Source organism: Macaca fascicularis, chromosome 1 (assembly GCF_037993035.2).
Source record: "Macaca fascicularis isolate 582-1 chromosome 1, T2T-MFA8v1.1".
Lineage (NCBI taxonomy): Eukaryota > Metazoa > Chordata > Mammalia > Primates > Cercopithecidae > Macaca > Macaca fascicularis.
Window position 1 is genome coordinate 40,722,945 of NC_088375.1, and position 24,064 is coordinate 40,747,008.

At 42.6% G+C, this 24,064-nt stretch overlaps 1 protein-coding gene across 1 annotated transcript in view; it reads left to right on the plus strand.

Moving 5' to 3' along the window:
• The window catches only part of LAMC2 (laminin subunit gamma 2), a 59,573-nt gene that overhangs the window by 4,762 nt on the left and 30,747 nt on the right, over window positions 1-24,064 (plus strand). The window contains exon 2 of the mRNA XM_005540191.5: window positions 17,222-17,410. Within this exon, the coding sequence (XP_005540248.3) occupies window positions 17,222-17,410 (189 nt within the window). The remainder of the gene's footprint in view (window positions 1-17,221; window positions 17,411-24,064) is intronic.

Genomic DNA, 24,064 nt, shown 5'->3' on the forward strand with positions numbered 1-24,064 from the left:
GTTTGAATCTGTTTTTGATGTGGTCACTGGAAAGTACATCATTTCAAAACATTTAAAAGATAGAAAAATTATCCCTCAATGTGTATTGTGATCTTCACAGCATGATCACTCTGAAAGGCTTATATGCAGCAACTTTCAGCATTCACAATTATGAAGAAATGCACCATTATGAGAATTATTTAGATAGCTGGGCCCCTTTCTTACTGATAACTCTCCAATACATTGATTGAGGTCATTTTAACTTAATGTATCTTCCCTAAACAATATTTTTACAATAAAGTAATTGAGAAAGTACCCTATAATATGCAAGATTTTGAAAGGACTTAAATATGATCTTTTTTTTTTTCCTGAGGGATAATTTTGGAAAAATTAAAACCTCTACCTTATATTCAAGCATGAACAGAGATATAGAATTGGGTTGGAGGTGGGCTGGAAATTCCCATGTGGGCTTAAATTCTGGGTGTTCTAAACTGGGGCCAGCCACTAGTTCAGCCTCATTGGCCCAAGAAGCTGAGAAAGATTGTTGATTTGTGATTAATGTTTATGGGAAAGTCAGGGCATAAAGTTAAGGTGTTGAGAGAATCCTGGGAATATCTTTCCCATTTAAGTTTTTAGTGGTTCAAACTTACTGACTTTTTTTTTTTTTTTTTTCTCTCCTGGAGAAATTTCTAAGGGCAAGACTTGAATCATCTATTAGAGATCAGTGTAGAGGACTGGGTGCAGTGGCTCATGCCTTTAATCCCAGCATTTTGGGAGGCCCGAGGTGGGCGGATCACTTGAGGTCAGGAGTTCAAGACCAGCTTGGCCAGCGTGGTGAAACCCTGTCTCTATTAAAAAATAAAAAAATTAGCTGGGTGTGGTGGCATGTGCCTATAATCCCAGCTACTTGGGAGGCTGAGGCAGGGGGACTGCTTGAACCTGGGAGGCAGAGATTGCAGTGACCCGAGATCATGCCACTGCACTCCATCCTGGGTGACAGAATGAGATTCCATATCAAAAAAATAAATAAAAATAAAAAAAGAGAGAGATCAGTGTAGAAATAGGAGCTCCATAGATTCTGGAATACTCTCATTTAGTCAAAAATTAAACCTAATAGGTGACTGAATCATTACTAGGCTGTGTTCTAATATAATCCCTAGATAGGTGATGTAACATTTGAATCATGTCCAAAGCCAAAGGCTAAGTCTTTTCTGTCTGCAGGTGACTGTATGTCTGCGTATGTAATTCCCCAACAAGCACGTGCTTCTTTATCTTCACAACCGTGGAAATAGAAGAGAATGGTTCTTCCTCCAACACTGATCTAGGGAAGAACCTGAGTCTTTCCCTTCTCTTGTATCAGGTGAGGGGTGGAGATCAATTGGCCAAAGGTATACGGATCCTGCACTTCTTCAGGGCTTATATTTATAGAATTCTGTGTCTTTTTATTTATTGTGGGGGTATGTATCTCCTCAATAGAAAAGAATCAAATTGCAGCCAAATCATTTCCCACAACTAACTTAAAACTTGGACAAATCATCCAAATGCTCAGCTGCACTGATGTGGGGCATTTCTTACAAAATATTTTATGTTTCACCATGTTTTTCTCTTATTACAGTATTGTAGAACTAAAATGAGAGTGGGCCTCAGGGGTTCTCTACAAGACCCTCTCATTTTTATACATGAGAAAAATGACACCCAGTGAGGTAAATTAACTGCCCAAATTCTCACTATTGGTCATAGCAGAGCTGGGCTCCAGCATGTTTCATCCTTTTATAGATAGGAAAATTGAGACACAGAAGAGTGACTGCCTTGACCAGGGCCAGATTTCAGTTGCTAGTTTAATGTTCTTTTTCTGAGATAATTCGTTGGCGTGTTTCTCAATTTTCTTTTTTTGAGGTGGAGTCTTGCTCTGTCACCCAGGCTGGAGTGCAGTGGCACCATCTTGGTTCACTAAAACCTCTGCCTCCCAGGTTTAAGCAATTCTCCTGCATCAGCTTCCCAGGTAGCTGGGACTGCAGGGGTGCAACACCATGGCCAACTAATTTTTGTATTTTTAGTGGAGACGGGGTTTCACCGTGTTAGCCAGGACGGTCTCGGATCTCCTGACCTCGTAATCTGCCCACCTCAGCCTCCCAAAGTGCTGGGATTGCAGGCGCGAGCCACTGTGCCCAGCCAGAATTTTCATTTAAACTAAGTTTCAAGCTTGATGGAACCTTTATCTATTGTTGAAATACCACCTGTATTTCAAAAGGAGACATCTATCTCATCTTTTCAGAAGTCTCCATTTGTGTATGTGATTCAATATATTGGCCTTTCCTTTAAAAATATCAGAGAACAACAGGTTAAAACCAAGCACAGCTCTAGTTTGTGAGGCATTGACAAGAGAACAGATTTCAAATTACCAAGTTTCCTCTTCCCTTTGTTCCACTCTGTTGTCAGGTTATCATGCAGCTTGGAATTGACCAAGGGGCTCAGTTTAGATAGTACTGTGATAAGACTTTCTCATTTATCAATCATTGTTCTTTAATGACTGTTGACACTTTGCATCTATATATACGTAGTCGTGTCCAGAGATTATTTCTCTCTCCCTGCTACAGACCATTGTAAGTTTTGGAGTCTTTCAGGAAGTGGTCAGTTTCATGGCCAAAATGTTGACCATGTAAGCTTTATACATACTTACTGCTGTTTCAAATCACTGCCCATTTTGCTCTTGGTAAAAGGATACTTTCTGGTAGGGGATTCCTAGTGTTTAAAAATCATTTTTCATCCCAAATAGCCTGGCCTACTTCAGGAAGGCAGTGGATCCAACAGTAATCTGAAGCTGCTGCTATTGCCCCACCCAGGCAGTTGTACCATGGTAGGAGGGGATCTTCACATTCTGAGATCTGCAGGGAGCAGGGGAGAGGCCACGGTGGACCTGCCATAGGAAGTGGTAGGTGGAGAAACAGCATATTTGTTCGACTGAGATGCAAGATACTCCCTGATGCAGTCTTCATGGTCCAGTCTCTTCTCAAAATGTTCGTTACTTCTTTTTATGGATTTATAAAGGTAGTTTGGCCCATAAGACCTCATTTAATTCATTCTTCTGACTTTAGGCAATACAGTGTTTTTGTTTTTGAGATGGAGTCTCCCTCTGTCACCCAGGCTGGTTTGCCGTGGTGCAATCTTGGCTACTGGATTCAAGCGATTCTCCCATCTCAGCCTCCTGAGTAGCTGAGATTACAGGTGAGCACCACCACGCCCAGCTAATTTTTATGTTTTTAGTAGAGATGGAGATTTTCCATGATGGCCAGCCTGGTCTCAAACTCTTGACCTCACATGATCTGCCCACCTTGGCCTCCCAAAGTGTTGGAATTACAGATGTGAGCCACCATACTCAGTCAGCAATACAGTTTTAATTCATCTTTTTTTCTGAAAAAAAAAAAAAAAATCTGTAAGGAAGATGCTATAAACGCACTCCATGCATATTTTCCCAACATTGCAAATGCACATGAATTACCATTGTTCTTTTGTGAAGACTAAGAACTATATAATGGTATGTAAGCCCACACACATACCTAAATGCTTGTATGTTTGTGAAGGGATGTAGTGATAGCAAAAAATCTGTGCCTAATCTCCTTGTACAAAAAAAGTATTATTCACAAAAGCAATAAGGATTTAAAAAGGAAGATTTATTGTTTTTTTTTTTTAAAGGAACCAATGAAACATAAATTTAAATAATTGAAAAATCATGGTTAACATATACTCCAATTATCTCCAAAAGGCATTTTAATACAAATTAGAATCTCCTTTTTAACTTTTCTTTGTTCAGACATATCATACATGATTTCTTTCCTTTTGGTCCTCTTTGCTTCAAGTATTTACCTCTAGCTTCCCTGGAATCTCTGATTCCCTTTATTTCAACTGCTTCTTAGAAGGGCATAGGATACCTTTTTCTAAGCCATGCAAGAAATGTCCAGAGAACACTGTGCTCTTCGAATAACAGTTAAATGTCCTTTCTGTGCTGGAATGCTTTTCTTTGTGGGTGACTTCACAGAAATGTATAACCCATTGTTTCTGTGGTCAGAAGAGTGTGGAGTTCCATGCAGGTGGTTGCTGTCATATAGAATCTTACCACAATCACTTCCTGAGTCTGTGCTGCAGCTGAAAGCAGCTGGTTTGTGGTAGAGCCTTTGACAGTGCCAGCTATAACTCTGATGTCCTCATTTTGCCTTCCCTTTCACCTTTGAGCTTACTCAGACTGAACCCTCAGCTTTTACCTTTGCCCTCCACTCCTTTGCTAGTCAGACAAAATGTGGTGTCCCCAGTTTCCCTGTTCGCTGGGACTTTCTTCCCTCTCCTCATTGTCTGCCTGGGGCTGGTGTTCCAGTGGAGTGTCAGGGGAAGACATCTCCAGGTGTGAACTCCTGATGGAGTGAGTCCTCACCAGGCTGAGTCATCTACAGTTCACATGGGCACATTCCCAAGTCTAGGTTGTGATATCATGTACTATGAACTCTCGGTGAGAGAGGTGTCTCCTCTGAAGTCATAATCATTTAAAAGGAAATGGTAGTGATCTGAGTTTCACTGACTCTTGATGACTTTGGACTATTTAGAGTTGAAAAGACTCACCCGTACTTTATGATTCAAAATTGCCTGTGTGTTTAGAGAACTGAGCTCCGTCGTTCCTTCCTCTCATCCTTGCACTTCTTGCTGCAGCCTTACTCACACTGCTTAGACATTTAAATGTCAACTGGTGCCATACCCTTTATTTAAATTAAACAAATGATCAGGCTCAGGAGGATATGGCATCAGTCCTCTGGCTGTGGTGGCTTAAAATGTGGCTATGAAAAATTTGCGAAAGAAGACTAAATTCACTTAAAAGGCTTAGTGAGAGAAGTACCATTTCAGTTTTCTTATTCTAATTAGGGAACATATTGTGACATTCTTTAAAAAGATAAAACTGGGAGCAGATATTCACACATTAAACAATAAAGTTCAAGGCCAGTTTAAATGATGAAGGATTCAGATTTTGTTTTAAAATATCTGCTTCAGCCGAGAAACATATTAAAATTTGGAAAGAAAAATTCCATGTAGGAGGTTTTAAAACTAGAAAAATCCTTATAAGCATTTTCATCATCACAAGTAAATATAATATAATAAAAATATTCATCTTTTCATCTTGAATATCTCAGATTTGAAGAGACGGATTTTTGCAAAGAGGATCATAGCTTCTGATGCCTTTGATATCAAACTGATAAATGACAGATGGTATCTTGCTTTAGATTGCATACATAATATGCAATTTGAATATTTTGTCAAAATTATTTGTTTTTCATAAATTTTTTTTTTTTTTTTTGAGACGGAGTTTCACTCTTGCTCCCCAGGCTGGAGTGCGATGGCACAATCTAGGCTCACTGCAACCTCTGCCTCCCAGGTTCAAGTGATTCTCCTGCCTTAGCCTCCCGAGTAACTGGGATTATAGGTGTGTGTCACCATGCCCAGCTAATTTTGTATTTTTAGTAGAGACAGGGTTTCACCATTTTGGTAAGGCTGGTCTCAAACTCCTGACCTCAAGTGATTCACCTGCCTTGGCCTCCCAAAGTGGTGGGATTACAGGTGTGAACCACTGTGCCCGGCTGATAAAAATGTTTAAAATACATTAGGATAAATTTCTATTTAAAGGACACTTTCAATAATTGCTTTTGTACTGAGAACAAACTTTGCTAGATTTTTAAAAGTGGTTATATGCAACTGAAACTTTATTCACCATCTTCAGTATAGCTTTTTACATTTGGACTTCCCACTGAAAGACCTCATTATAGGTGACTTCATGGAGGCAACTGTTGCTGTCTTTGAACATAAAAGAGTTGTCGGTTTACACGAGAGCAGTCCTTTGACTCAGAAGAAGGGAATGGTATCCAATAAGGTGTATTAAGATTTAGTTTTTAGTGTAATTTCTTTGAAAAAAATGAAATAGGAGACCAGTTGAGATTGTCAGCCTCAACTCGTCTCTGCCCACCATGATGGTTTTCTTTTATAAAGCAAGAATTTTAAGAAGCAGAGGAAATGAAGACATAAAATGAAGTGTATGTGAATGAATGGAAGAGAGATGAAGATGTCCCAGTGGTGAGCGTTATATGAAATTAGGCGGGAAAAATAGATAGGATAAGACCATGATAGTCCTTGAGGCAATATTGAGGAATTCTGGTGCTTAACTTCAAAGGAAAGGAAAGAAACTACAGAATATTAAGCAGAGAAGTCGTGATACAATTTGTATTTTGGAAAGATTTTCTGATTGCTGAGTGGAGGGAAGGAAAAGGAGTTGCAGAGAATTCAGCTAGAAAGTGATGGCAGGCAAGAGATGGTTGAGGTTTGGTCTAGATATGGCCATAGTGGAGATGGACTTGAATGGATTTGAGATATTTAGTGGGTTATAGCAACAAAATTCAGTGTTAAATAGGCGGGTGAGAAAGATGGAGAACCTGTAAGGATAGCTTCCAGCTTTCTGACTTAAAGGCATGGCAATCACAAGTTTGGTTTTAAAGAGGTTTTCTGTGAAGAACTTTTGAGATAACCAATTGGAAATGTAAAGTGAGCTGGGCGCGGTGGCTCATGCCTGTAATCCTAGCACTTTGGGACGGTGAGGTGGGCAGATCATTTGAGGTCAGGAGTTTGAGACCAACCTGGCAAACGAGGCAAAACCCTGTCTCTACTAAAAATACAAAAATTAGCCAGGTGTGGTGGTGTGTGCCTGTAATCCCAGCTACTCAGAAGGCTGAGGAAGGAGAATCGCTTGAACCTGGGAGGTGGAGGTTGCAGTGAACCAAGATCGTGTGACTGCGCTCCAGCCTGGGCGGCAGAGTGAGACTCTGCCTCTTAAAAAAAAAAAAAAAAAAAAAAAAAAAAAGGAAATGTAAAAGTAATAAGTAAATAAATAAAGTGGATGGCAGACTTGAGGACCTGAAGTTGAGGATGAAGTCTGGACCAAGGAAGTATCTTGGGATGTCAACACCTATGGTGGTTATCGAAGCCCTTGCCATTGATGAGATCACCCCAGGGGAGACTCAGACAGAGAAGTTGTGGAGATTAAGGAGCCCTGAGGAGCACCGACAGATTAAGGAGCCCTGAGGAGCACTGACATTTAGAGTTGGGGTAAGGAGAGGGGCCAGCAAAGCCTTGAATAGGGAAGGTCAGAAGGCGGGCAGACACCTGGCAGCATGACATCATCACATCCAAGGGAAGAGAGTTGCACAAAGGAAGGAGGGGAAAAGATTTGATGTCTCAGAAAGGGAATGAGGGACACAAAATGCAGGAAAGGAAACACAGGGCACATCCTTTCCTCTAAATAAGAAAGATCATTGAATATCACCTTTTTTTTTTTTTTTTAATTGAGACAGAGTCTTGCTCTGTTGCCAGGCTGGAGTGCAGTTTCGTGATCTCGGCTCACTGCAACCTCCACCTCCTGTGTTCAAGTGATTCCCCTGCCTTAGCCTCTCCAGTAGCTGGGACTACAGGCGCCTGCCACCACACCTGGCTAATATTTTTGTGTGTATTTTAGTAGAGACAGTGTTTCACCACGTTGGCCAGGATGGTCTCAACCTCCTGACCTTGTGATCTGCCCGCCTCAGCCTCCCAAAGTGCTGGGATTATAGGCGTGAGCCACTGCGCCGGGCCAAGCATCATTTTTAAATGATTTATAGTTGGGCTAATTCACGGGAGATTATAGGTCACATCATATAAACTTACTGTTTCTCTGAATCAGTTTTAGTGCACTAAGCAACTGAAATGGTAGCAAGAGCAACAAAGCACTACGTAATAGCAGCCAGCACACACTGTCAGGTTTAAACATGATGCTCAAATTCCTAGCTCCTGACATCGTCCCACACAGCTGCCAAGTACACTACCTATCAAGGCTGCCGGAGCACTGCAAACTGATCTCATGCTCTGAGGCCTGCCTCATCCCTTGCCCTCCTCCCACACAGCCCTAGGCTCGCTGCCTTTTGAGATGGCAGGCAGAAAGCATTGCAGCTCTGGGCTCATAGACCACAGATGGGTGGGCATTCCTGGGGTGGAAATAGTTCATCTGGTATGAGCAGCAACCTGAAAGTCCCAGACCCTTAATCTCATTGAAAATCTCATGTTCCTTTCACAATTCTTTCTGTTCCCATCTCACCATGGATTTTTTTGCTTGGAACATCAGTTTTTTTACACTGATTGTCATCTATGTAGACAATGGAAACTTTGTGTAATGTATTGGGGAAATCTCCCTGGACTTCAGGGAGATTTCTGTATGTTCAGGTTATTGTTTGGTTTTTCTTTTCTTTTTTCTTTTTCTCTCTTTCTCTCTCTCTCTCTCTTTCTCTCTTTCTTTCTTTCTCTCGTTCGTTCATCCGTCGTTCGTTTTTTAGACAGAGTCTCGCACTGTTGCCCAGGCTGGAGTGCTGTGGCACCATCTCAGCTCACTGCACCCTCCGCTTCCCAGGTTCAAGCGATTCTCCTGCCTCAGCCTCCCGAGTAGCTGGGACTACAGGCGTGTGCCACCACACCCAGCTAATTTTTGTATTTTTAGTAGAGGTGGGGTTTCACTGTGTTGGCCAGGATGGTCTCAATCTCTTAATCTTGTGATCCACCCACCTTGGCCTCCCAAAGTGCTGGGATTACAGACTTTTCTTAGAGTCAGACTACCTATATTCCTTCCTTCCTTCCTTTCCCCTTCCTTCCTTTCTTCCTTCCTTCCTTCCTTCCTTCCTTCCTTCCTTCCTTCCTTCCTTCCTTCCTTCCTCCCTCCCTCCCTCCCTCTCTTCCTTCCTTCCCTCCCTCATTTCCTCTCTCCCTTCCTTTCTCTCTCCTTCTATCCATCATGCTGTCCACCATCTTTTCATCCATCCATCCATCCATCCATCCATCCATCCATCCAAGCATTGCATTAGGTACTGTGGGGATATAAGGTGAGAAATGCTGTAGAAGAAATAAGTCATAGACATAAACAATGATGACACAGGCTAGAACAAGGCAAATGCTGAGAGAGGTGAGGACGAAGTGCTCTGGGCATTTATGGGAGAGAGAAGCTATCGGAGGTTATCCGCAAGGAAGTGCACAATCTGATTTACGCATCTGAAAAGAAGACTGGCTGTTACCTGGAAATGGATTTAGGGAGGGTGGAAGCAGGGAGTGCTCCCGATAAAGGAAATAGCGAGCCTAAAAGCCAGAGGTGGGACCGGGTTAGTGCAGCCTAGATCTGTGCGTTGGAGCCCAGTGAACTCTTGATGAGGTAAAGTTGGAAAGGTTGGCGGGGGCCACATCTGCTGAGTTTTGAAAGGAGTTTGGATTTTTAATTTTGTCATTACCGTTAAAGCAATAAAAAGCACGATGATTTCACAGATTATACAAAGACAGCGATTAGATCACCTTAGTGAAAAGCAGAGCATGTTTTTCAGTTCAGAACAATAAAAAAAGGGCCAGGCGCGGTGGCTCATGCCTGTAATCCCAGCACTTTGGGAGGCCAAGGCGGGCAAGTCACCTGAGGTCAGGAGTTCAAGACCAGCCTGGCCGACAAGGCAAAACCCCGTCTCTACTAAACATGCAAAATCAGCCGGGCGTTGTGATGGGTGCCTGTAATCCCACCTGAGGCAGGAGAATCACTTGAATCTGGGAGGCGGAGGTTGCAATGAGCCAAGATCGCCCCATTGCACTCCAACCTGGGCGACAGAACGAGACTGTTTCAAAAAAAAAAAAAAAAGAACAATAGAAAGAGGACCTGGTTATAGACAAATAATCATATGTATGCCAAGTGATTGAAATTTCTCATAATTGTATGCCTCAAAAGGGCACTATTTCTTATGGGAAATTTAAAATGAGATCCCAATGAACTGCGACTACTGATGATGATTATTCCAAGGCCTTGCCCTGAGTACAACCTGAGGAAATATTTTCTGTTTCCTTTTATTCTCCTAAGGCCACAGCTGGGAAACCGCCTTTGCCCCTTTGCTTCCTGACCTAACTCGTTGGAGCTGCATGTTTTAGTGAGGGGTGGGAGTGTTGTGAAGTGAGCCCGAGGGATCCTGCACGCCTCACTCTATTGTTTAAGGAGGGGCTCCGGCTGCTTTGATCTGTGTCTCCCGGTGAGTGTGGGTGGTAGTGGGCGGTCCAGCCTGTGTCTGGCTGCCTGGCGGTCTTTCCTAAGAAGCACCTTGAGGGTCAGCGACTGTGTGCTATTATAGTTATTATTGTAATAAATGCTTCAGTGCCAGAGAAGTAGTATACAGCAGTCAGACGCAATTACCATCCATGCTTTACTAGACTTAAAGAAATCTGTGAAAATCTGACTCAGATGACTCTGTTTTGGATGGGTTTATGTAGGATTTGAGGTAAACTTGCAGAGTCTCATTTCCTTGGCTTTGGAGAGAACGCTGGCTGGCAGAATCAAGGATTTTGAGGGACCTGGAGTGAGGGGGCAGAAAATGGAGAGGATGAAACCTTGAAGAGGTGTCCCTGGCTCTGTACAAATGAATAGTCAAAGAAATGATGGATGGGACCTAGGTCAGAGTTCAGCGAAAGATGGAGAAAAACCTGCTTGTTTTATTTACTGACCCCAGAATGGCTTTAGGTCTGTTCAGGGTTCAAGTCTGATTTTTAAAATTTTATTTTCTGATGATCTGCAATATCTTAATGCCAGATCCCGAACACATACCTGGACTCCAACGCACAAATCCTTGCATGAGTTCTAGAATGCACCAGACTGTTTCCCACCTTGGGCTTTTAGGTTTGCTCTTTCCTTTGTCAGGGGCACTCCCTGCTTCCACCCTCCCTAACTCCATTTCCCCATAATAGCCAGTCTTCTTTTTAGATGCATACATCAGATCATGCACTGATTCCTGCTCAAGTAGGAAACCATGGATAATATGATACATGCTTGACAAAGGCAAATATCTTTGGCAAAATAAAACACTAGCAACCCTCTTGGCTGGGTGCAGTGGCTTACGCCTGTAATCCCAACACTTTGGGAGGCTGAGGCAGGCAGATCACTTGAGGTCAGGAGTTCACAGCCTGGCCAACATGGTGAAACCCCTTCTCTACTAGAACTACTAAAATATTCCATTGTATTTCAGAAGATTATAAAAGCTATAAGGTGAATTTTGAAGTCTTCATCAGCATATCCATATTAAAAGGAGATGACAGAAGCCAAAATAAAATAATTATGGGCTGACACGACAACTGGGTTAAAACAAGCATCGGTTTCATTAAAAATGGCTAACTTGAAGATAAATTGTTTGACTCCAGCTCTCTAGAGGATCCAAGGTGACCTTGATGGCCAGCGGAAGAAATCACAACATGAAACTCCTTGAATAAAAATTTATTGACTTAAAAAAAATACTAAAATTAGCTGGGTATGGTGGCAAATGCCTGTAATCCTGGATACTCAGGGGGCTGAGGCACGAGAATCCCTTGAACCTGGGAAGTAGAGGTTGCAATGAGCTGAGATCACACCACTGCACTTTAGCCTGGGCAACAGAGTGAGACTTTGTCTCGAAAAAAGAAAAACAACAACAACAACAACAACAACAAAAACCAAAAAACCACACAAAAAATTAGCAACCTCCTTCTTTGAAATGTTACTAGCTCATAAAGTCTGTGTTCAAGCATGTAGTATAACCTCCCTGTTGGATGTGAGGTGGTATTTATTGAATTAATAAGATAAATATACATCTCATTGACCAAGGATAAAAGAAGGAAGGGGGGAAAGGGGCTTAAATCAGCAAAACAAAATCTACTGATGAGGTACTTTGGAAAGAAAGATGATTTGTCAGGAACGAGTAAAAGAAAATCTGCAATACAGTGATATAGACAAATATTTTGATGTATTTGTTATGTAAATAATTCATAAGAAAACATTGTGCCGTAAGAAAAACATAGATAAATGGACAAAGATCATGAACCAGACAAGTATGAAAATATAACTAAAACAGCAAACCGGCATATGGCACTTTCTACCCTCCTTCCCACCCATCTTACCACCTCCCAACTTCCTATTCCTTTCCACTGCTTTTTATATTTCTCCTTAACAAATACCACTATCCTAATATTCTCTCTCGATATTACTTATTTATCTTGTTTATTTTCTTTCCCCCCAAATTGCATGTAAACTCCATGTGGGCTGGGACATCTGCTGGTTTTGTTTGCTACCGTATGCATCCCATTACCTAGAACTCAGGGAAGGTCCAAGACAACCATCTATGGGTTTTTTAAAGTTCAACGGAACATTCATTAATTTGTTAAAAAAGACTAAATGCCTACCATCGACTAGGCACTGTGTGATATAATAGGGCTTCATTTTTCCTTTTTCAAAAGCATGAGATGTGTTTTCTACCTGTTAGAACTGCAGAGTTGAGTGCAGAGATTTGCCTGTGGGCACAGCTTTGTTTCAAAAAGAATTTTTTTTTTTTTAAATTTTGGCCAAAATTTTACAACCAATAGATTTCATACACAAAGCCAGATTTCTGTCTTCTTTTAAAAGAAGAGTTGATGCTGACTACAACAGGCATCAATTGCATGTGGCTACAACTGGCAGGGGGTGAAGTGCTGCTTCTTACGCCCTTTGGGCAGGATCCCAAAGGACCAGGGAAGGTCTTAGAGTAAGGCAACAGGGAAGGACCACTTCCTATTGCCTTACTCTAAGCCTAGCAGTGCCCGCTGGCAGCCAGTAGTTGCCAAACCATGGTAGTAGTTGTGCAGGTATTGGTCACAGAATAAAAAAGACCACGTACAAGCTACGTTACACCATTTTATTAAGTCCAGTTGCAGGAATATTCTAGAATTTTAAATAGAAAAGTTGTTTCCTGCCCCCTGTCCCCCCCACCCACCACCCCCAGTAGCGAGAGTAAATACTAAATGATTTTAGGGAAGTTCGTCTCAATTTGGGAGATGATTTGAGGGAGACCATTTTTCAAACTCATTAATGATGAAAAGCATCATTCCATGCAAAAGGAGCCTGGAACAAGCTCTCCCATCATTCTCTTGGTGAGACCATTTCAAAGACTCAATACTGAGCTAAGTGCAATACAGCTGGGTGTTTAATCTCAGTGAAGCTTGGTAACTTCAAAGTCCTGCAGGCAAGGCTGTAGAGAGTGTCTTCACGGAGTTCTCATGCAATGCAGATACCCAAGGCCAATACACTCCCCAGACATGAGGCCCATACATCCCCTCACTCTAGATGGCATAGCCCTTGGCTTTAAGGGAGACCCATTTGAATGAGAAAGGGGTATGTATGCAATAGGCTTGGAATCTGTTGGGCAAGCTCTGGAGTGGAGATGTGGACTAAGGACCTCCATCCCTGGAACCGTAATGCAACTCCATTGAAGGCTGTGCATTTAAAGGACAATGGGGGCAAATGTGGTAGCTCATGCCTATAATTCCAGCAGTTTGGGAAGCTGAGGTGGGAGGATTGCTTGAGGCCAGGAGTTTAAGACCAGCCTGGGCAATACCACGAGAACCTGTCTATAACCAAAAAGTAACATATTTAGCTGAGTGTTGTGGCACACATCTGTGGTCCCAGCTACTCAGGAGGCTGAAGTGAGAAGATGGCTTGAGCCCGGGAGGTTGAAGCTGCAGTGAGCCATGATCACACTACTGCACTCCACTCTGGGTGACAGAGTGAGACTCTATCTCAAAAATAAACAAAAGAAAATAGGCTGGGTATGATGGTGCACACCTGTAATTCCCAGCACTTTGAGCAATCAAGTTAGGCGGATAGCTTGAATCCAGGAGTTTACGACCAGACTGGGCAACATGGTGAAACCCTGTCTCTGCAAAAACAAAAAACAAACAGACAGAAAAAAAAAAAAAAGCCACAACAAAAATTAGTTGGGCATGGTGGCACACAACTGTATTCCCAGCTACTTGGGAGGCTGAGGTTGGAGGATCGCTTGAGCCTAGGAGGTCGAGGCTACAGTGAACTGAGATTGTGACACTGCACTCCAGCCTGGACAACAGAGTGAGATCCTGTCTCAATAAAAATAAAAATTAAAATAAAATAAAAGAAGGACACCCATTGTCTTCAAAGTAGAACTTTAGAGGAGGAGACAGAAGAGGAGGGATGTGATATAAAAAGATTATAACAAGTTTATATATTTTGAAAATATTGCTCTGAATAAATATATCATGAGCTGCCCTTGTGAAGTTAATTTTTACCACCATAAAGCGGGTTCTTTTTTTTTTTTTTCTTTTTTGAGACAGAATTTCTCTCTTGTCACCCAGGCTAGAGTGCAATGGCACAATCTCAGCTCACAGCAACCTCCGCCTCCCAGGTTCAAGCTATTCTCCTGCCTTAGCCTCCCGAGTAGCTGGGTTTACAGACAACTGCCACCACGCCCCACTAATTTTTGTATTTTTAGTAGAGATGGGGTTTCACTATATTGGCCAGGCTGGTCTTGAACTCCTGACCTCAGGTGATCCACCCTCTTCAGCCTCCCAAAGTGCTGGGTTTACAGGTGTGAATCACTGTGCCCAGCCCATGTTCTAAATAAGAAAGGCACGATGAAAAATTTGTAGTTATTTTGAGATTGCTTCCAAAAGGCATCCAGGGCAGGGAGGGCATTGGCTCATTGGGTTAGCCAGATGAAGAACCTCACAAGGACCGCTGAACAGAGAATTTAGCTCTTGTACGTGTATAGTCAAGTACTTGGTACAAATTTCACAGCACATGACAGCTGTGTGGCACATCTGTTGGAGATCCAAAAAATCAGTTTCACAAGCATTGGTTGGGAAAGATTCAGCTTGGCACTAGTTCTGAGAAAAGCCCTGCAACTTTGAATTGTGTGCAAATGTAATATGCTGTAAGTTCACTGAAATGTTAGTCTTTGCCCATGGATAAAAATATCCAGTCCTGTTACAAGCCAAGCTGTTTAAGTCACACTTACAGTACTGGTCATATGAAGAAGGATATTGGAAATTAGAATTTGTTCCTAGGATGGTAGACAAGAAGAATCTAGAAATTATGACACAGGAAGTGGTTGAAAGACTTGGAGATGACAGATCTCTAGTTCAACTTGAACAGGAAAAGACTAAGGAGGGAGATGCCATAGCTATCTTCAGATTCGCAAAAACCTGATGATGCAGGGCCCTTTGGTTGTAAAACAACATCCAAAGATTATGTCTGTTGGATAAATAAAAGAATAAAAAGAGAGTAGGGGTGTATGTCTGTGTCTGTGTGTGCATGAGTGCTGTATGTATCTGTATGTGTTGTGTGTGTATCTGGCTTTTCAGGCAAGAGAAAAAACACATGATGAAAATTACAGACAGAGGTAGATTTAAAACACCATAAAAATGTTACTGTTTGTAACGGCCAAGCTGAATGACCCTCTATTAGGGGTTTATAAAAAGAACGTCTACATGGAATGGTAAACTCAATCTTGAGAAGGAACATAAAATGGAAAGATGAGGGCTTTGGAGTCAGACACATCTGGGAGCAAATTATATCTTTGCCATTTAGCTTTGTGACTTTAGGCAAGATACCTAGCCTCTCTGAGTATTCGTTTTTCCATCTATTAAATGGGGACAATAAAACCCATGTTAAAATGTGAGAATTAACTGAGCTGACGAATGTAAAGTCCTAGAAACGGTACACTTTGGATAAGTGTTAGCTGACTTTTCTAGATTAGATGTCATCCAAAGTAGAAAGAGTGAGTTATAGAAATTATTGTAAGGCAGTCACTTAGCAGCTCCATTAGATGTACGTGGTCACCGCTGGGCATGATGGCTCACGCCTGTAATCCCAGCACTTTGGGAGGCCAAGGCAGGCAGATCACCTGAGGTCAGGGGTTTGAGACCAGCCTGGCCAGCACTGGCAAAACCCCATCTCTACTAAAAATATAAAAATTAGCTGGGCATGGTGGTGTGCACCTGTAATCCCAACTACTTGGGAGGCTGAGGCAGGAGAATCACTTGAACCCAGGAGGCAGAGGTTTCGGCGAGCTGAGATCATCCCACTGCACTCCAGACTCCAGCCTGGGCAACAGAGTGAGACTTGGTCTCAAAAAAAAAAAAAAAAAAAGATGTACACGGTCCCCTTGTATCGTCAGTGCCTGACACAGAGCCTGCACAGGGAGCCACTCAGCAGGTGATGGCACATCTGTTGACTTTATTGTCAGCACTATGGGTAAGTCACACCCTAGAAACAGGTTCTCAATATGGCAGCATGGCCAACAGAGCCAGCCTGCGTAGGGAAGGGGGCTAGGTGTTGGCATCAGAGAGGTTCAAATCTCAGTTCTCCACTGGATTGAGTTACTTCACCTTTCCGAGCTGCATGTGTCTCTTCTGAGGCAGTACGTGTTTCATGGCAGTGAGTGATGAAATTGCATATGCAAAGGCATTTGATATTCTTTTCCCAGAGGGATCCTCTTTACAATCCAGGAAGGCAGATAATGCACTCTGTATGGAAGAAAAAACAAGATTCAGAAAATTGAAGTGATGTGCCCAAGGAAATAGCAGAATTGGTATTTGATTCTTTCCTTTTAACCTGAAGGCCCATCATCTTTCCGAGACCATGATGGAAACATTTTTTGGTGTCTCAGTGTGCCGGGTCCTATGCTGGCTGTTTCCGTGTATCGCCTCCTTTGCTGTTCGGGTCCCCATGGAGATGTTAGTCACTTTGCGAGTCTCTTTGGAACATCTGCAGGATGGGCTTCTTAGACACTTGAGAAAGGTCATTCTTCATGGGACACCTGGCATTGGGAGGAGACATCTGCCCAGACAGTCACGTCCGCTCCTCGCCTTGACGGGCACCGGAGGGATGGCTGTTGTGTATCTTGAGCAGCGACACCGTCGGCTAGTGGCTATGCTGAGTCCGCAGCTGCCCATCCTCAGGTCTCCTTGAGCCCACAGACTTGCTCTGTGGGATTACAGTGTTTTGAAATGAACTCCTTGCAAGCATTTAAATCAGAAATATCCGCATAAAAATGTAATTTAACAGTTTGGGTTTCTCTCGAGGAACTGGATGGTCTGGCAAACCTGAGCCCATGTTCTCCCAGGCAGCAGCCCACCAGCACTGCTGGTGCAAGGGGACCGTGTACATCTCCTTTAAGTGAAGCAGGCGTCCCCACGGTCCCCGCACTGCCAATTGCACTCCCATACCTTCCTCCCCCAAAGAGTTTAGGTTACCATATAGTACTCATGCATAATTTCTATCAATAATAACGTAAACACCTGCTAGAACAGTTCCTGAGGTGTTTTTTCTGACCATCTCTTTTGTATGCTTCCTCCCCAGTCTGTGATTGCAATGGGAAGTCCAGGCAGTGTATCTTTGATCAGGAACTTTACAGACAAACTGGTAATGGATTCCACTGCCTCAACTGCAATGACAACACTGATGGCATTCACTGCGAGAGGTGCAAGGACGGCTTTTACCGGCACAGAGAAAGGGACCGCTGTTTGCCCTGCAATTGTAACTCCAAAGGTAGCTGAAAAGGGGGGAAAGAGGGAGAGGGAGATGGAGCAGTGGGGAGACAAGAGGGAAGGAAGGAGCGAGGAAAAGAAGAAGGAAGGGAACAAGGGAGGAAAAAAGAAAGAAAACAGGGGAAGCAAGTAGGCCAAGAGGGAGATGTTCAACTTCACGAGCAACTGGGAACCTACCAGACATTGGTCTTTTTAGCAGTTTCAGTCTGAAGGGAAACATGTTTCTCTTAAGTAGGGGTTGGTGGAACCAGCTGGGACCTTAAGGGCATATTGTCTTGAATTCTAATACAAAGAGTCACATTATTAACTGTTCCAGGCAGGTGACAGTCTTTTCCAGGCAGATAACAAAGGAAGCTTGCACTCTTTGACGGATAGTTCTTCATATCCATAGCCATCCATTTGACCAACCTCTTGAAAAATAAGGAATTAGAAAGATCTGTTTCTAGTGCTGTGCTAGGTGCTAGCAATATGAAGTTGTACTAATAAAGGAGACAGACAAGTAAATAGGAAAATTAAAGTCTTTCATTAGGTTGCTAACAAGATAAAACAAAATAACAAATAGGAAACACCTAATGGGGTGGCTGGTTCATAGGAGAGCTAGTTGTTTTTTGTTTGTTTGTTTTTTTTTTTTTTTTGAGACAGAGTCTCACGCTGTCATCCAGGCTGGAGTGCAGTGGTGCCATCTCGGCTCACTGCAACCTCCGCCTCCCAGGTTCAAGCGATTCTTCTGCGTTAGCCTCCCAAATAGCTGGGATTATAGACACCTGCCACCACGCCCAGCTAATTTTTTGTATTTTTAGTAGAGATGGAGTTTCATTACGTTGGCCAGGTTGGTCTCGAGTGCCTGACCTCATGATCCACCCACCTCAGCCTCCCAAAGTGCTGAGACTACAGGTATGAGCCACCGCACCTGGCCAGTTGCTTTTTTTTCTTAAAAAGTATCCCACACAGTACTATATTCATATAACTGTAGGTCTTTGCTGTGCACACAGATACACACACTGTGTTGTATTCATTGTGGACAGACAGTAAAGACAATTTAGTAAATATAAAGGGGGAGAGAGAGGTGGTTCTATAAATAAGATTTTTTTTAATGGTTCATTTGTCTATTATCTTTCTTGGCATTATCAACTTTTCTTGCTAGAAAGTGTTTAATAGCATCGTATGATAAATATTGATCCACTTAAAGCATACAGCCTTACTGCATGGCAATGACTTAGTGTAGTAGGTCTGTGCAACCAATTGATAGCTGCAGATTGAAAGAATCTAAAAATAGGCAGATTCTGGTGCAGCCATGAGTTGCTGGTAGAGTGGGTTGGGAGTCTTATACAAAACTGGGTGACCCTGTGGTGAGATAGACCCATGTCACAGCAGTCACCCCCCAAATTCACCTAAGTTGCTGTTACAATGTAGTTTGACTCAGATTAGTTTAGCTTTGTTGTATAGAATTTGCATCCAGAATCTTTTGGACTTAGCAGTCCTCCCTATGAATCAAAGAACTTCATAAAAAAATTAAAAGACAAATTATTCCATTTTAATCAGCATTTAATCTCTCTGAAGAGCCCCTATTGCCTTAGGTCATGCAGCTTCATTGTGAGTCACCAGAGTTGGGTCATCCCAGTGGAATGATCAGTGAGAATGAAACTAGAAATTTAATTGGCTCAGCTTGAAAGCCTGGCCTGAAGACAAGGTTATTAGTCTCAGGGTAGACCAGGAAACGGCTGCCTAGCACAGAAGGATGGGAAAGAAGGATTTACCATGCCATCTCTTCTGTTTCAGCATGTAGTCTACTGCTTGCCCAGTGGTAGTGAAACTGGCTCCTTCTTTCTATTTGGGGAATAGATATCCCAGATTCAGTGGGAACAGCTTGGCAGGAAGTGGTGGAGCCCAATATTGATTTATGTCTTATATGATAGTTAACATGTGCCATGTGCCAACCCTGGGCCAGGCACTTTTCTAGGTGTTTTTAATCCAGTAATTAATCAATCTTCACAAATAGCTTTATAAAGAGAGGGCTATGTTTTTGTCCATTTCACAAATGATGTAGCAGAGACTTAGGGAGGGAGGGGAAGAAACTTGTCCAAGTTTATAGAGCTAAGGGGCAGAGTAAGAGTTCAGGACCAGGTTTGTTGACATCAAAGGTAATAATGTAGAGTATAGTGGTAGGTTATGGAGCCAGACAGCCTGGGTGCAAATCTGGACATGACCACCACCACTAGGTCACTCTGGGCAGGTTCCTTAACCTCTTGCTGCTCCAGCATCCTCATCTGTTAAAGAGTGATCATGATATTTATGTCACGGGATCCTGTGGAGATAAAATGGTGTTTGACAAGCACATGGCAGGCAACTCGGTAAATTGTTAATTGATGTAGTTGTTTTTCTTATTAAGACAGTGGGGAAACTGAGACCTAGAAAAGTTAATGAATGGCCTAAAGTCTTCCAGCAACTGATTGCAAGAACTAAAGTTGTAAGCCAGATCTTCTGACCAAGAACAGTTCTCTTATTCCTTCTATATGAAAGAAAAAAAAAATCAGAATGGCATTTTTCTATGCCCAAAAGCAGACAATTTATGTGTACACAAAAAGCTTGATGGATATTATTTCCTAAGATCTGGCTAATGCTTTATAATTTTCCAAAACATTTTCATAGATGATGTCCTTTTCAGTCCTCATAACAGTCTGACAACCTGTGTTAACACATCCCACATCCCCTGTTAAAGAGATGAAGAAACTGAACTTTCAGGGTCCAAACTGCCGAGGATGAAAGACACATTGGTGGCAGAGACTGTTCCCACCATGTGCTGTCCCCAGCTGCTCCTCAGCTGCACATGTCACTTTACCACTAGCACAAGTTTAATTCCCTATGTGATTTCTCAATCTCCCAATTAGCCAGAGGATATTTTTCACTTTCAGATAGTAACTTGACAGGGGAGTTTGTTGTATATTCAATTTCAAATGCAAAAGAACATGTCTTACAAAAAATGCTATCATTACATGTATGTCAAATGAAGCCAACGGCATTAATAAACCCCAGAGTAGTCACCAATTTTGGACTTCATATCGATTTCCCATAAATGTAGCAACTAGGCTTATTTTTAGATTATGACTTTGTGGACTCAGCAACAGGGCTGAGTTATCTTCAGCTCTTCCAGCCGCATATTTAAGCCCTGATAACCTTTTGCAGATACTTTGAAATTCACTGTGTGTGCAAGTTTTTCCCCCCATGACAGCTAAGTTTTTGAGGTCTATGTGATATTGGACTTACTCTCTTAATTTTATATTTTTCACATATCTTTGATGCTGACAGTGTATTATTCAGACTATACCATTTGAGTAATTATTTAAAACATGTTTTTAAATGCAAGTGTATATATTTTTAAAAGGGTTCTCAAAAGGAGGCAAATTATCTCAGTTTATATTTTTTGTTTATTTTTTTTTATTGGGTTTGTTGTTGTTGTTTTGGGACAAGATCTCACTGTGTGGCCAAGGCTGGAGTATAGCGGCTCCATCATGGCTTACTGCAACCTCAAACTCTTGGGCTCAAGCAGTCCTCCTCCCTCAGCCTGCTGAGTAGCTGGGACTACTGGTGTGTTCCACCATGCCTGACTAATTTTTAATTTTTTTGTAGAGACAGGGTCTATGTTGCCCAGGCTGGTCTCAAATTCCTCGGCTCAAGCAATCCTCCTGCCTCAGCCTCCCCTAACTGCTGGTATTACAAGTATGAGCCACCATGCTCGGCCCTCAATTTTAAATATTAATCAGTTTTTAATACCTTCCTGAGTCTTCAAATGCATGTAGACTGTATCTACATAAACCATGAATGTGCTTACTGGGACACAAATTTGAAAAAGGAAGTTATTCCTTGTCTATTCTTTAAAACCAATTGTTCACAATCCCTAAGTACAGTTCATGATGTGGGAATTGGGGCAGGTGGTTTTTTTTGAGTGAGACTTTGAAGAACCAGTGCTATTGTTTTGGAACATGAAATAAGTTAGTCATATTCAGAGTTAGAGCCCAAATGACCGTCTTCCCCCACTTTATAAAAATAATTCATTTCTGAAAAACTACTGCAAGATGAGTTTTCTGAAGTTGAAAGTGTAATTACCATTAATTCGAATGGAGAAAAAATGTGTTTCTGGTACCCAAATCAGCATCCATTCATGTTAAAAACAACCACATTTCATCATAAGGGACTTCTATTTAATGTTACTTATCAGAGCATTATTCAGAAAGGAAATTTCCTTCCTTCTGCCCACCACTCACAGAGCAATGAGCATGAAGTCTCTCAACATCAAACCAAATAACCTCTCTTCGTTCTCATTTTATTTAAATGCTCTCTTGCCTTAGGCTCTGAAAACCTTCTTTCTCTCCTCCTCCCCTCACCCTCCTTAGACTTCTCCTCCCTGCCTTCCATTGCTTATTGTTTGATTAGACCCTGTCCTGAGACTTCTCCCTCTCTGATCATCCTCTCTCTCTTTTTTTTTTTTTTTTTTTTTTTTTGAGACAGAGTCTCGCTCTGTCGCCCAGGCTGGAGTGCAGTGGCCGGATCTCAGCTCACTGCAAGCTCCACCTCCTCCACGGGTTCACGCCATTCTCCTACCTCAGCCTCCCAAGTAGCTGGGACTACAGGCACCCGCCACCTCGCCCAGCTAGTTTTTTGTATTTTTTTTTTAGTAGAGACGGGGTTTCACCGTGTTAGCCAGGATGGTCTCGATCTCCTGACCTCATGATCCGCCCGTCTCAGCCTCCCAAAGTGCTGGGATTACAGGCGTGAGCCACCGCACCCGGCCCATCCTCTCTCTTAATAGATGGGCTCTATCTCTGTCCTTACCACTTCCTGTCCTCTCTCCATCTACTTCTGGACTGATCTCACATTTACTATGGCTTCCTATTCAGCCTGTGTGTTGAAGGCTCCTAGATCTTCATCTCTAGACTCTGAGCTCCAGATGAGCATTTCCACCTTTATATGCCCCTAGAAACTCAAGTTCATATATCCCAAACTAAACTCATTATCTTCTCTTGATGATTCAGCCTGAGATCTTGGTCCTCCTCCTCCTGTCTTCCCTGGTTTGGTAAATAGCATCACAGTCCAGTCAGGCATGCACTCTGGGGACCTGAGTGTCATCAATGTGATCCTCTCTCCCTCGTCATTCCTAACCCAAGAGTCATCTAAATCTGTTTGTTCTATATCCACAGTGTCTCTCACAATGCTTTCCTCCTTCTCTTCTCACCGAGACCCCTCTAATCCAGGCCATCATGGCATGGGAGGAGGCAGGCTCATCTTGTCTTCCCCAAGCCATCCTGCAGACTGTTCTAGAGTTCTCTTTCTAAGTGCAGGTCTGAACTTATCACTGCCTGCCTAAACCTCTGAGAGTTCCTATTATGCAGAAATTGATCTGTTATTCTGCTGTGAACTTTTAATTCACTACTAAATAGCGTGAGCTAATACATATAAAGTGCCTAACTCAACATCTAAGGAGATGCTCAAAAAATGTCATTTACGCTATTATCACTGAACGCTCCTTCAAGCCTTGCAAAGTTGACATGTAGATGTTCATAGACTCAAACTGTGAATGTGACTCATTTATTTCACATTCCACATGCTGCATAAAGTCTTCATATAGACACAGAACTGATACCTTTATCGATTTGACTTCTACTAGTGAATTAAAAGTTCACAGAAAGGTAATAGATTTAAAAAACAAACATGTAGAGACTGGTCAATGTTCCCTTGGCTTCATAGACTATGGATAGCCTAATCCTTACAGATACTTAAGATACAGGCCGGGTGCAGTGGCTCATGCCTATAATCCCAGCACTTTGGGAGGCTGAGGCAGGTGGATCATGAGGTCAGGAGTTTGAGACCAGCCTGGCCAACATGGTGAAATCCCGTCTCCACTAAAATACAAATCAGGCATGGTGGCACACACCTGTAGTCCCAGCTGCTCAGGAGACTGAGGAAGGGGAATCGCTTGAGCCAGGGAGGCAGAGGTTGCAATGAGCTGAGATCATACCACTGCCTGGCAACAGAGCAAGACTCCATCTCAAAAAAAGAAAAAAAAAAAAGATATCCAGATTATGGCCAGGTGCGGTGGCTCATGCCTATAATCCCAGCACTTTGGGAGGCCAAGGCAGGTGGATCACCTAAGGTTGGGAGTTCGAGACCAGCCTGGCCAACAGGGAGAAACCCCCGTCTCTACTAAAAATACAGAATTAGCTGGGCATGGTGGTGCATGCCTGTAATACGAGCTACTTGGGAGGCTGAGGCAGGAAAATCACTTGAACCCGGGAGTTGGAAGTTGCCAACAAGAACGAAACTTCGTCTCAAAAAAAAAAAAAAAAAAAAAGATACACAGATTATTTTACAATTCCACTGAACTGCAGGGGGATTATAAGGTAGCTGAGGTGTACCTAGCTAGCCTTCCACCTCATCTTTTGGCTTTCTCTCAGCTCCTTCCACAACAGCCCAGCCCTCTTCCTTGGCATACACACATTAGTTGGACAGATTTCTGGGCACCTGCCTTGTGTCAGGCACAATGCTGAGCAGTGGGAATACAGCAGGTGACATAAGGTGAGATCATCCTAAATCAAGTAGGGCTGAGGACTGGGGTAGGGGTGGGATGGGATTTTAGATGCAGGAGTCAGAGAAGATTTCT